Here is a 12,619-nt window from a genome sequence, read left to right as displayed (position 1 = left end):
AGGTGCGAAAGCGAATATTCTGGTTAGCACATATGCCCAGGGTAAGATGAGGGGGTGTTCATCCCCTAAACCTGAGAATGCACCAGTCTTAGGCTGGCAAGGGTATGGCCTGGGCAAGAGGGGGATGATAAAATGGTTTCCTTTGGACTCTCACTTGCCAAAATAAAATAATTTGGATATTCTCGATGGCATGTACAAATGTCCCAACTACATGCCAAGAGGAGCAGGAAGTCAATATTTACATAGGTATGAAACAGAGAAAGGTTAAAATGGCCACCTAATAAGTGAAATCATTTAAAGCAATTTAATTCTGTTACAGATAAAAGCCTTTCTACAGCAAACCAGGTAATTTGTTTTGTTTTTTTTCCTTTTAAAGTCTCCCCGAAGAAATGATAAAATTAAGGAAAATACGGGATTGAAAAAATGTTTTTCATTTTAAGGAATCTAAAATGATCTTTTTTGGGTTGTGGAGGAATAAATTCCGCTGGAACATGATCCCACAAAGGGAATCGATCTGCATATTGTGGACTCGGCCGTGATTGGTGGGCCCAGTGAGTCTTCCATTAGGAATCCCTGCTTTCCAGTGAGAGTTCCTCTGTTGCTCTCTGCAGGTCGGTACTCACCCTTCTGCAGGGAGCACCGCCAGGATGTGGGGGAAGCTTTGGCTCCTCCTGGTTACTCCGCACCTTTTTGTCAGCCTCCTCTCCGCCTCCCTCTGCCTCCAGGCGTTGGTCCTCACTCCAGCGGCGCTTGAAGCGCAACTTAAGAGGTATACAGCGGCCGCTTTCGCTGCCCAAGTTGCCAGCTTCTTCTTCCCTGGTAGGTAACACAGGCAGGGGAGCTTTTTGCTCTGGTGCTGTGGGTGCTTTGAACACCTCCTCGTCTTCTTCCTCCTCGTCTTCACTTATATCTGTCACCTCCACCATCAGATCCTCCTCATCATCAGAGATGGGTTCCACTTTAATTTGCGGAACCCCAGAAGAGGATGAGGTAGAGGAACCAGGTGGCAAGGGTCGTTCCCGCTGCTTTTTTCCAAGTGGAGGAGGCTGGAGTTTAAATTTGAAGGAAGGCTCATCAGGAGGCAAATGTAGAGGCTTTTCCGGACGCTGAGGTTGAGGCACCACAATACTGGGGTAGTGCAGGAATGCCCGCGGGCTGAGGTGGTAATTATATACACTCTGCGTGTGTGCCTGAAGGTATCGCTTCATGTCTTCAGGGTTGAATGAAAAATGACTACCACCTGGGTACATGGGGCTCAAAGTGGGTGATGGGGTGTAGTTCATATGATTGGGAGTCATAGGTAAGGCAGGAGAAAGCTGTGGAGGCAGAAGGCCAGTGTGGGCACCCATGGGCGACACTGGGAACGGGCTAAGAGGTTCTGGCACCCGTGGACGTGGGTAGACCCTAAAAATGCCCTCATGGGAGAGTCGTGGTAGGGGCGGCCCCCTGAATGCTGGGATGTCAGGCCCAGGGCCTCTTCTGTGCTGCTCCTCGCTCAAGCTTTCCTCTACTTCAGAGTTGGCTGAAGTTCCATCACTGCAGTCACTGACTGAACCACGTGCTAGACGTCGTGCCACGGATGAGAAGAGAGTTGGAGAACGTAGTTCCTCAGTGGGAGACAAGACATCGGATGGGGTGCAGGGTGGAAAACGGAAGTGTGTACCACCTGATGGGACTGGCGGAGCACTCTGAGGTACAGGCCCCCCTAGAAAAGTGGAAGAGAAGAAGGTGGAGATGGGAGGAAGACGACAAAAAACCTTGTTAGTGACATAAAATTACACTCTGTAAACTGTACATTGCGAGCAAAACATTAGAAGTTAATGTCAGATGGCCTGTAGATCATTATGAAAAAGAAGGGTTTACGGGAATTAATAAGCAACATAACTGCCGGCGTTGATGAGATATATATAAATGCTAGGTTAGGGTCACATTTCTACCAACCCAAATGACTAGCAATTGAGTTTATGGGATCGTCCATTTCCAACTAAATAGGCTTTTGGATTGTTGCTGTTTGGACTCCGTAATCTATTACTACATATTTCCACTTACATTGCCCCCTAAAGGTAAACGAGAAACAGAAGCTGGGAAGAAAAATAAATCTGCACTCTTTCATAAAATGTAAGCCACTCCACCTTTACATAATACACCGTTTACCTGACATACCCATGTCGATGAATGGATAGTTCACCAACACTAGCTTGTTGAAGTTAAACTTGTAGGTAAAGCGTTTGCCTTTGGTTTTGTGAAGAATCCGCTTGTTGTAGTAATACCTGATATGGGGGAGAAGAGAAGGAAATTGAAATAAATACATGTTTAACTGTAGTTCGCTCAAATCCTCCAGAAAAGCATCTGCATAACCATGAATTCTCATCTCATCGGTATACATTCTTGTAGTCTCTAACCGGGAAATAAATATTTGGTGCTGCCTCCCGAAATCTAGCATACATTATTAAGGCCACATACTGTGGCATTTTGGAATGGGTTTGCGGGGTAATTTACTAACGGGAACTCACGTCTGGCCTTCACCTGGTCTTATTTCTGTAACATTATTGAATAGAACCTCCACGTTTTTTTTCTTTTCAAAAGGAAAGCATTAATAAACCATTGTTAAATCCTTTCCAAATTCTTGCTTTCTGGGTAGTAATTGCCTGTTTTAATTTCCATCCACCAAAAGTTTCCTCAGATTTCCAACCCTGTTATTTTGCACGGGGTATACTTTGCTAACTGTAACCCAGTAATTACCCCTCTGCTAAACAACTTGTCTTTTCCAAAACCCCAGGTGCATCGTAGACGCCAGAATCATATAATTAAATTCAGGCTCCCCGCCTCCTTTGTTGCTCCCACCACATGTATGAGAAAAAGATAGATGGAGGTGCCACTGATTAAGGCCAATCGCCTGGTAACTCCTTTTAAGGCAATAGAATGAAACAGGTGCTAAAAAGTCACCTTAATGGGTGTCTTCAGAATGACAGATAACTTTAAAAGTGAACCATGCATAGTCATACTTTTATATGGGTATGTGGCGTTAGGGCGACACTGGCGTTAGGGCGACACTGGCGTTAGGGCGACACTGGCGTTAGGGCGACACTGGCGTTAGGGCGACACTGGCGTTAGGGCGACACTGGCGTTAGGGCGACACTGGCGTTAGGGCGACACGTTTTTTTTTTACTGTTTTGGTGTCATTTTCTCCGTAAAGTGACGGGGAACCCAAATTAGTGCACCGTGCCCCCTTGCATGGCTCGCCATGCTTTGGCCAAGGTGCCTCGCTTCGCTCGCCACAGGTTACCGTTCCAATCATAGTCCACGTGGATTGTTAAGTATGAAAAAAAATCCTAAAAAAATTAAAAAAATTAAACTCATGTCGGCCTAACGGCCATGTCGACCTTCAGTGCTCGACCTTATGAGTGTAGACCTAAGTTGGGTCGACCCAACGATCCATACCCATATAAAAGGTATGACTACGCATGGTTCCGTATCCCTTTCATATATTATAACAATCATTGCAGGGGCATTCAAGTGCCAGCAATGTTTGGCAAATGTCATTACAAGGGCCGTAGTGCCGACACTTAAACAAAAAAACACGCCACAAAGTTTCCTTTGCACCACATAAAGGTGTGCAGGAAGGTTGGTGATGCTAGGGTAACGCCTTCTACCAAAATGTGCCTAGCCGAACATGGCGGATGATAAAATATCCCGTTTGACTGAAATCGCAGAAAAATGGTTTCCAAACATAATGCAGTCTCACCTGAGTGCCCTGCTCAGCTTGTCATAGTTCATTTGGGGCTTGCACTTCCTCACACCCCACAAACGTGCCACCTCATCTGGGTCCTTGATGACAAACTCTCCGTAGTCCCCCTGCCAGGCGATGACATCGTGATATTCCTCTTTTCTCAGCAGCTCTAGAATGAAATGCCAGAGTTGAATCTGTCTGGAGCCCGGGCTGGATTCTGGCTTATAGGCCCAGTCAGGGAAGGCAAACCCTGAAATCAGAGGGGAGACAAAGTATGAGGAGGAATGAATGGAGAGAATGGGAAGGAAACGATCTTACTAATACGAAAGAAGCACAACAGATGGGAAGGCCAGAGAAGGTGGGAACCCTAATGAACTTCGGCAACTGTACGATTGCAAACGTTAAATAATAATTACCATGACAAAAAGATAATACAATACCAGTAACAAAAATAGATAAGTTTTGCAGGTATTGTTCCAAATTGTTAACTCACTATCTGGTCAGCACTGACAGGAAACATTGGTCAGGTGACTACCGCAATGGTAAATGTGGTTATATGAAAACATAGCACATGGGCCTGCTCCATTTTTGGAGGCAGCAGCGTTGTGTAAAGATGCTTATGCCGCAGGAGGTTTCTGTAGGATAAAGATTTGCTGTACAAGTGCAATGTATAGTTTATGATGAAGCAGAATATAGGCAGAATCTCCAACATCTGAAAAGCCAATATACAGTTTTTTGAGCCTGACTGAGATAGTGACACCTTTGCTTTGTGATGGCTCAATGTACAAACTTTATTTCGTGCACAAAAATATTGTATAAAAATGACCTTCAGTCTGTGTGCATAAGCTGTATATGAAAAATGCATTTTGGGTTTAGACTTGGGTCCCATCCCCAAGATCTCTCATTATGGTTACTGCTGGTCCCAGCATTTTGATTATGGAAGACTCAGCCTGAATATGAATGTTATATTTCTGGATGGACATGCCCTGTGATGTGAAGACCTGACTGGGTGGCAGTGAAGACACAGACTGAACTTCCCGTAGAGAACAGGTCACAGCCCGTCCTGTTACGCTGTGATGTAGAGCGCAGCCTGCCAGCTCCCTCCATCCTAAACACACAGCAAATAGCTCCCAACTGAGGTCACGTCATCCCACACAAAGGCCCTTTTCTTATAAGGGCAGGGAGAGCAGCCGTCTCCTGCGCATTCCTTCCAAGAGTACAGGAGTAAGAGGGGTGGGGGGCACTATCCGATCTCCTCCTCCCACAGGGGACCACAAAGCAGCAAGCTCCTACTCCTGGTCCCAACTAGAGAGCAGATGCAAAGTGGAAGTCCAGAGAACAAATCATTGTGACTAAAATATATCTAGAACATTGTAAAGGAAGTACAATTATCCTAAATCCATTTTGGAAGGGGTGGGGGATTCAGTATTTTTTTTTTTTTTTTTTTTTAAGGAGTCCAACAGAACTTGTGCCAAATCCGGTGCGAGTGCATATATATATCTGCTCGCACTCTGAGGAGGATGCGGCCAGGTGCCCAGTGATCAGGCTCCTGGCAGTGGCATCCCAATGAACAGAATCCCGACAGTAAGAAACGGTGTTAGGGTAAGGCTGCGGGAGGGATGGGTTAGGGTTAAAACACTTACCCAGATCAGTGGAGATTCTGAACGTCGGGATGCCGATGTCAGCATTCTGATATAAAACCTTTTAGTTCACCCCCCTAAGGAGGGATTGTAAGTACGGCTTTTGAATGCCCAAACTGCATGTTCAGCAATATTTCCAAGAGTTTAGCCGCTAAATACGGAGGAGTTTGGGTGTTACATGTGCAAAAAATAATGGGCGCCCAGTTACTTACACCCTATCAGCAAAACCACCAAGTATCGTCCTGTCACTTAAGATGGGAGGTCGGGTACGCAAAGACAGCTGAATTCCCCCCTCAGTGCATATACTGTTAAAGATGGAAAGGAGTTACTTGAATTACACAGGTATAAAGGGAACGCAGGAACCTCGGTGCACAGGCTTCCAGGGGCTGCGCGCATACAACCTGTAAGGTGCGGCCCACCTCCCAGGCTTCCATTAGATGGTAGCTATTTCCTAAAACAATGTGGACATTACACACTTGCAGAACACTAGTGCATAACGGCTTCTAGTAAGATGGTACCGTGACAGACAAGTCCACTTTCACGTCCCTCCACCTTGGCACCCACCTCTGATACACACACACACACACTTATTAGAGGACACCAAAGAGTTAGTACAAGTGTTTGAAGGATAATGACGCTTCTAAGGCAGCAGTCGCCTTGTTTCCCTCATCCTTCCTGTTCTCGTCTTCACTGAACGAGATAGATCTATTGACCCGCAGGAAGACGGCACAGAATGTAAAAAAAACAAAACAAAACCCCAGCATCCACCACTTGGCAGATCTCTTTCTCAGAGGAAAATAAACAAAATCCTTCCTGACTCCAGTAAATCGCCTTCCCCCCACCTCCCTCCCAATCAAATCAATAACTATGCACACCAGTAACTTCTAGAGCGGAGAGCCAGCAATCTACCGTACATCATACGGTCACGTACCCTCTGTATCTGGCAGAGTGCAGCACTGGAAACGAGAGGTTGAAATGATGCGGATCAAAGAGTTCACGCAAATTCTAACAGACAATAGTTATGGCTTAACCAAAACAAAAGTTCGCCATAGACCAATACTAGAAGACGCAGCTCCATTGCGGTATTACAGAAAACATTTAATTGGCAAATAACTAAATCACTTTTGTCTCAAGTATTCGTGTGAAGCAGTTTAAGAGCACCTCAGCGACATCGAGAGCACCCTAGTCCACGCAGCGATCATCCAGATATTACAGGACAGCTGTAGGTACAAGGACAAAGTCTATGTACAAAGCCTTGTGTTTAAATTAATTTGGGCACCCTGTGCTTGACTAATTAACGGTTGCTATGATCAGTCGTACATACCGCTGGCGCCCAATATTTCTGATTGCAATCTCCTGAGGGAGTGAGCAAAAATTCTGTTTTTTCATTACCAATACTAAAGACGTGTTTAGCCGCTTTGGGTATGAAAAACAATAGGTGTTCAGCGAGGGAACAAACATTTGCATTCCTGCCTATCTAAAGTGATGGGCAATATGTTGTGATGGGGCACAGTCAAACATCTGAAGGCCAAACCTTCACTTAATACTATGATTGACCTCTTTCCCCAACCCATTGTTCTGAATCTTAGGGGTCAATTCTATTCGGCAACTAAAGAATAGCGCCGGGAATTAGCTCCCGACGCTATTCAATTCTGCTACTAGTTGCCCGCAATTGTCAGGAATTCTTCTCTCATCCCCGGGGGATGAGAGAATAAACCCGACAAAAGTGCTGCCTCGCGGCCGGCGCGAGGCTGATTCTGTCGGGAATCAGCCTCGCGCCGGGTAGTTAAGTCGGAGAATGCCCGTTCTCCCGACAATACTACCTGTTAAGTCGGCGAGAACGGGACATCGCCGACTTAACTTTAGCTGAATTGAATAGCGTCTGGAGCTAATTCCCGGCGCTATTCTTTAGTTGCCGAATAGAATTGACCCCTTAGTGTCTTTACAGCCAAACTCCAAGTGATGCCATCTTTCCAGTCATTCCTATATTATAGCATTTTGCTACTTTTTGCTTAACTATGAATTAAGTTCTATGAGGTTTTTGTTATAGTCTAATATATGACCAACCTTACTTTGGTGCAATTGTACACATTAACTATTCTGTTACCGAAAACTTCCCATAAGTTTCCTTAAAAAAACAACAACCCTGACATTTAAATCAATTAATACAGTGCGTGCACCCCTATAATTGCCACGTTAAGAAACACAAACAATGCATGAACACACAAAGGGGTCGATTCAGTTCAGTGACAGTTGAATAGCGCTGGGAATTAGCTCCCGACGCTATTCAATTCAGCTAAAGTTAAGTCGGAGAATGCCCGTTCTCACGGACTTAACAGGTTGTTTTGTCGGGAGAACGGGCATTCTCCGACTTAAACTACCCATGGCGATGCTGATTCCCGCCAGAATCAGCCATGCGCCGGCCGCCCTTTTGTCGGTTTTCTTCTCTCACCCCCCGAGGGTGAGAGAAGAAATCCCGACAATTGAGGGTAACTAGTCGCTGTATTGAATAGCGCCGGGAGCTAATTCCCAGTGCTATTCAACTGTTGCTGAATTGAATCAACCCCATAGAAGCAGGGAGATGACGGGAAAAAAAAAAAAGCTAAGAGAATAGAAGAATTCACATAAACGCATTTATTAGGTTGTTCGGCCTCCACATGCATCCTGTAGGCACCGTGGCATTTACTTTACCAATACCCGAACTGAGCTGGGAGGGATACAACACTATTCATCAACAAAAGAAAACCAGCCTAGCGACTACTGTCAGACAAGAGTGGAATATGCTGTTTTAGACTTTTTTTCTAGACTATACCAGAGATGCTCAACCGGGTGTAGATCTGGTGACTGAAGTCCATGACATACGGTAACATCCAGGTCAATCTCAACAGCCACTGCGAGGCCACAAGTGCTCTGTGCACAGAGGCTATGCCATCCGGGGGTGAAGAGGATCACTTTGTACCATGAAGCGGCGCTCACCATACATCCAATAAGGAACAGACTGCTAAACTAGACCACAGAAATGTGCCCGATGGATTACAGAACCACCAAAACCTTTCACTGTTGGAAGCAAGCACTCTGAACTGTAGAGTTGTTTTAAGTGTGATCCACTTGTCTTACTACACTCTCTTCTTCCCTTTACTCATAATTGCCTGCACTCTTTACATTACAGATCACATAGACGTGCATGACTAGGTGTGATGAGTGCGGAAAAGATCTGCTGAAACTGGCAATGCGTGCTACGGGTCAGGGGTAACGCGCCTGTTATTCCTTCCACTTCTAAATACAGCACTATTATTGCAATCCTAGTGCATGCACCTCCGCTCACTGTTGCCCTTTGAGGATTCAATTATCCCACAAAGGGGGAGATGTATCAAGCAGAGTAAAGACTGGAGAAACTGCCCATAGCAACCAATCAGCTGCTACCACTTTATAAAATATACTTGAAAAATGCCATCCCAAAGCAGACTAGTCGCTATGGGCAACTTTTAATCATCCTTACCACCAGAAAATAAGCAAATAGGACAGTAGGACAATGTAGTAAGGCTGTTATTGGCTATAAACAAAGAACTGAAAGCGGATCAATGGTGTCAAAGTGGTTGATGCTTGAAATTTTTTTAAATGATAACCAGCAACAGAATTTCAGCAAATAAGTGTCTACAGTATTTCCGGTTACATTAATATGTCTCTATTGTGATTTTTAAGTGTTTATATGAGACTTTGTAAATGGTTTACAAAAAAATAAAATAAAAAGTTGGAAAAAAAACCCTTGTAGCTCCCATCTGCAAGTTCATAAACCCTACGTCCATCAATACTGTACCACAGCAGAGAGGTTCCCTAACTCCGACATTACAGTCCACGTAAGTCACACGTACTCAAGTATAGATATCCATAAAGCATGGACTTCAATGACAGAGTTTGGGAACCTCTGGTCTAGTTGTCCAGATTTCACCATTTAAAAACATCTTAATAAATCATCGTGCATTGGAAGGGGTATATCCGAACTACTGTACTTGCCATATTTGTATAATAAAAGAAGGATTTTCTATCTGCTTTTCACCTTGCCCCGAAGTGTAAAACAAAATCCCATTAACTCCCACTGAAATCCATGTTAACTTATCACAAGGTTCAAACTGAATAGCAAGAAGTTGTGTCCCTGGTTTACAAAGACACGACACCGAGTTCTCCGCTAATTGCATTTAAGCCCAAAGTCTCCAGCTGATGAACTTGGAATTTTTTTTTCTTCCCCCCAATAGATTACAAAAAAAAAAAAAAAAAAAAAGCTATCCATAGCTCATGACTATACAGCAGGGCTTTATATGCACAGATCACGTGAGTGCAGTCACACAACCTAGCACGAGGTGTGCATTGATACAACACACAAAGGAGCCTTTTCTTCTCAAACAGAACTTTTACTTGACGACGTCTGATGGAAGTTCAGCTGATGTATGCAGAAAAGACAGCACTAAGTAACATTATCACTTGTGTGAAAGCTGCACTAACTGTAATAACATTTTACAGATGGAGGGTAAAAAAACAGCAGCTGAAACAGACGAACTGGAAAATGACATCCGTGACTGGAAATCCAAAAGTCCACTTGGCTAAACGCAGACTAGAGGAACCACGCTCCAGTACTGCGCAGATTAAACATCAACCGGACCCTTCAATGCCCTCACTATGAATGGCAAAAAGAAAGCCGACAAATGCACAGTCAGCTTCCATGCTCTTCATCAGTTCCCAGAGCTCAGGAGAGGTGACCAGACAATCTAGATAATTAACAGAGGTACCAGAATAATCAACCAGGGCTAGGCAGACAGTAAAAATCAAATTCTGAAACTAGAAAAGCACATGAGAAATACGTATTAATGTGAGGTTCCATCCGACTGCTGACCAATTTGACAATATTGATATAGGCCTGTCCGCTAACTAGAGCAGCCAGACGAAAATATATTCAAAAAAAATAAAAAAGTTACATTAAATTGCTAAAATATAGAAAATTTTACATGGAATAAAAAATAAATTTAAAAAAAAAAGGAAAAAGAATAATAATAATAATAATAATAATAATACATAGATGCATTGGTACGACTACAATTACTTCAAAGCACTTGCCGTATTTGCGGCAGAAAATTCTTACAGTATTGTTACATTAAAATGGTTTAAACAAATTTATCATTGGAACTTCATAAAAAAAATAAAACATTTAAAAAAAAAAAGAAAAAAAAAAAGAGAAGACAACGTCATCACTGTATCAGCCAATAAATGAGCTGCAGGCGCTGCATTATGGGACCACACACCAGCTACAACAGGTGTAGCTGTAAAGACCTAACACTGCTTATATACATATGAAAGGTGGAAGAACTATTTTTTGTTGCTCAAGTCTTAGTCTGGAAACTGCCATAAAATACACACTGGAGCCGTGTGTACCCGGACCATATGGCGGCCAACATATTATTACCACAGTACACACTATAACGATGTAATGAAGGATGGAACAATCACTTATTTCGCCCTCCAGTACTCAGCACGGCAAGCATGCGATATAGACCGGCTGGCCATGGAGCACGGCCGACCAACGATAACGCATGCGACCGAAGGAGCGCACAGATTGGCTGTACACACGGAGACTCTGGCCAATAGGTCGTATAGATTTGTCCGGAAAAGTCACATCAGGCCGATAATGCTCCGGTGTGTATCTAACTTTAGTTGTATATGTAACAAGCCTTGGCGGGGTTTGAAAAATGACAGCAGCTGACCGGTTGGTACTTTGTCTCTCCAAGGTGGGAGTTGTTGGAGCGACTCTTTCCAAGGTACGTATAAAGACGCTTTTTAGAAAGAAAGATCGCACCAAAAAAAATAGTAAGAATATAAAAATAAAATAAAGCGTATGGCTGATAAAAACCAGCAGCTCACTGATCTTGGTCCAGCTCCTGCCGCACCAAACAAAAAACTGATTTGCCTGTGCCAGGAGGCAGGGATATATGGACGGACCCGTTGCATGCTGGGAGGCCGAAAGCTATGACCGTTTGGTGTAAATTCGCTGTTGCGTCATCCTATCCCAATGTTATCATGTGGATAACCTGTAGACCCTGCCTGAGAAAGGAAAAATAAGATTTTACACACCGGTAATTCTATTTCTCGTAGTCCGTAGTGGATGCTGGGGACTCCGTAAGGAGCATGGGGAATAGACGGGCTCCGCAGGAGACGGGGCACTCTAAAAGAAAGATTAGGTACTATCTGGTGTGCACTGGCTCCTCCCTCTATGTCCCTCCTCCAGACCTCAGTTAGGGAAACTGTGCCCAGAAGAACTGACACTACAAGGAAAGGATTTTGGAATCCAGGGTAAGACTCATACCAGCCACACCAATCACACCGTACAACTTGTGATAACTATACCCAGTTAACAGTATGAATAACAACTGAGCCTCAATCAACAGATGGCTCATAACAATAACCCTTTAGTAAATTCTTATTTTCTCTGACGTCCTAGTGGATGCTGGGGACTCCGTAAGGACCATGGGGATTATACCAAAGCTCCCAAACGAGCGGGAGAGTGCGGATGACTCTGCAGCACCGAATGAGCAAACTCAAGGTCCTCCTCAGCCAGGGTATCAAACTTGTAGAACTTCGCAAATGTGTTTGAACCCGACCAAGTAGCAGCTCGGCAAAGCTGTAAAGCCAAGACCCCTCGGGCAGCCGCCCAAGAAGAGCGCACCTTCCTTGTGGAATGGGCTTTTACCGATTTTGGATGCGGCAATCCAGCCGCAGAGTGAGCCAGCTGAATCGTGCTACAGATCCAGCGAGCAATAGTCTGCTTCGAAGCAGGAGCGCCAAACTTGTTGGCTGCATACAGAATAAACAGCGAGTCAGACTTTCTGACTCCCGCCGTTCTGGAAACATAAATTTTCAAAGCCCGGACTACGTCCAGCAACTTGGAATCCTCCAAGTCCCTAGTAGCCGCAGGCACCACAATAGGTTGGTTCAAATGAAACGATGATACCACCTTAGGGAGAAATTGGGAACGAGTCCTCAATTCTGCCCTGTCCATATGGAAGATCAGATAGGGGCTTTTACATGACAAAGCCGCCAATTCTGACACACGCCTAGCCGAAGCTAAGGCCAATAGCATGACCACTTTCCACGTGAGATATTTTAGCTCCACGGTCTTAAGTGGCTCAAACCAGTGGGATTTCAGGAAATCCAACACAACGTTAAGATAGGCCCGAGATCTGAACCTTTATGGACCCTAATT

At 44.4% G+C, this 12,619-nt stretch overlaps 1 protein-coding gene across 2 annotated transcripts in view; it reads right to left on the bottom strand.

The window, feature by feature from the left end:
- Window positions 1-281: 281 nt before the first annotated feature.
- Window positions 282-12,619, bottom strand: part of ERF (ETS2 repressor factor) — a 48,156-nt gene continuing 35,818 nt past the window's right edge. The window contains exons 2-4 of one of the 2 annotated variants that reach the window (XM_063942350.1): window positions 3,746-3,980; window positions 2,155-2,270; window positions 282-1,705 (exon numbers count right to left, since the gene is read on the bottom strand). In XM_063942350.1, the coding sequence (XP_063798420.1) occupies window positions 564-1,705; window positions 2,155-2,270; window positions 3,746-3,980 (1,493 nt within the window). In that variant the 3' untranslated portion in view covers window positions 282-563. The remainder of the gene's footprint in view (window positions 1,706-2,154; window positions 2,271-3,745; window positions 3,981-12,619) is intronic. The other variant, XM_063942351.1, reaches the window with a different exon arrangement.

Source organism: Pseudophryne corroboree, chromosome 10 (genome assembly GCF_028390025.1).
Source record: "Pseudophryne corroboree isolate aPseCor3 chromosome 10, aPseCor3.hap2, whole genome shotgun sequence".
Classification (NCBI taxonomy): domain Eukaryota; kingdom Metazoa; phylum Chordata; class Amphibia; order Anura; family Myobatrachidae; genus Pseudophryne; species Pseudophryne corroboree.
The sequence above is the reverse complement of the archived record's forward strand: the minus strand, read 5'-3'. Positions and strand labels throughout refer to the sequence as shown.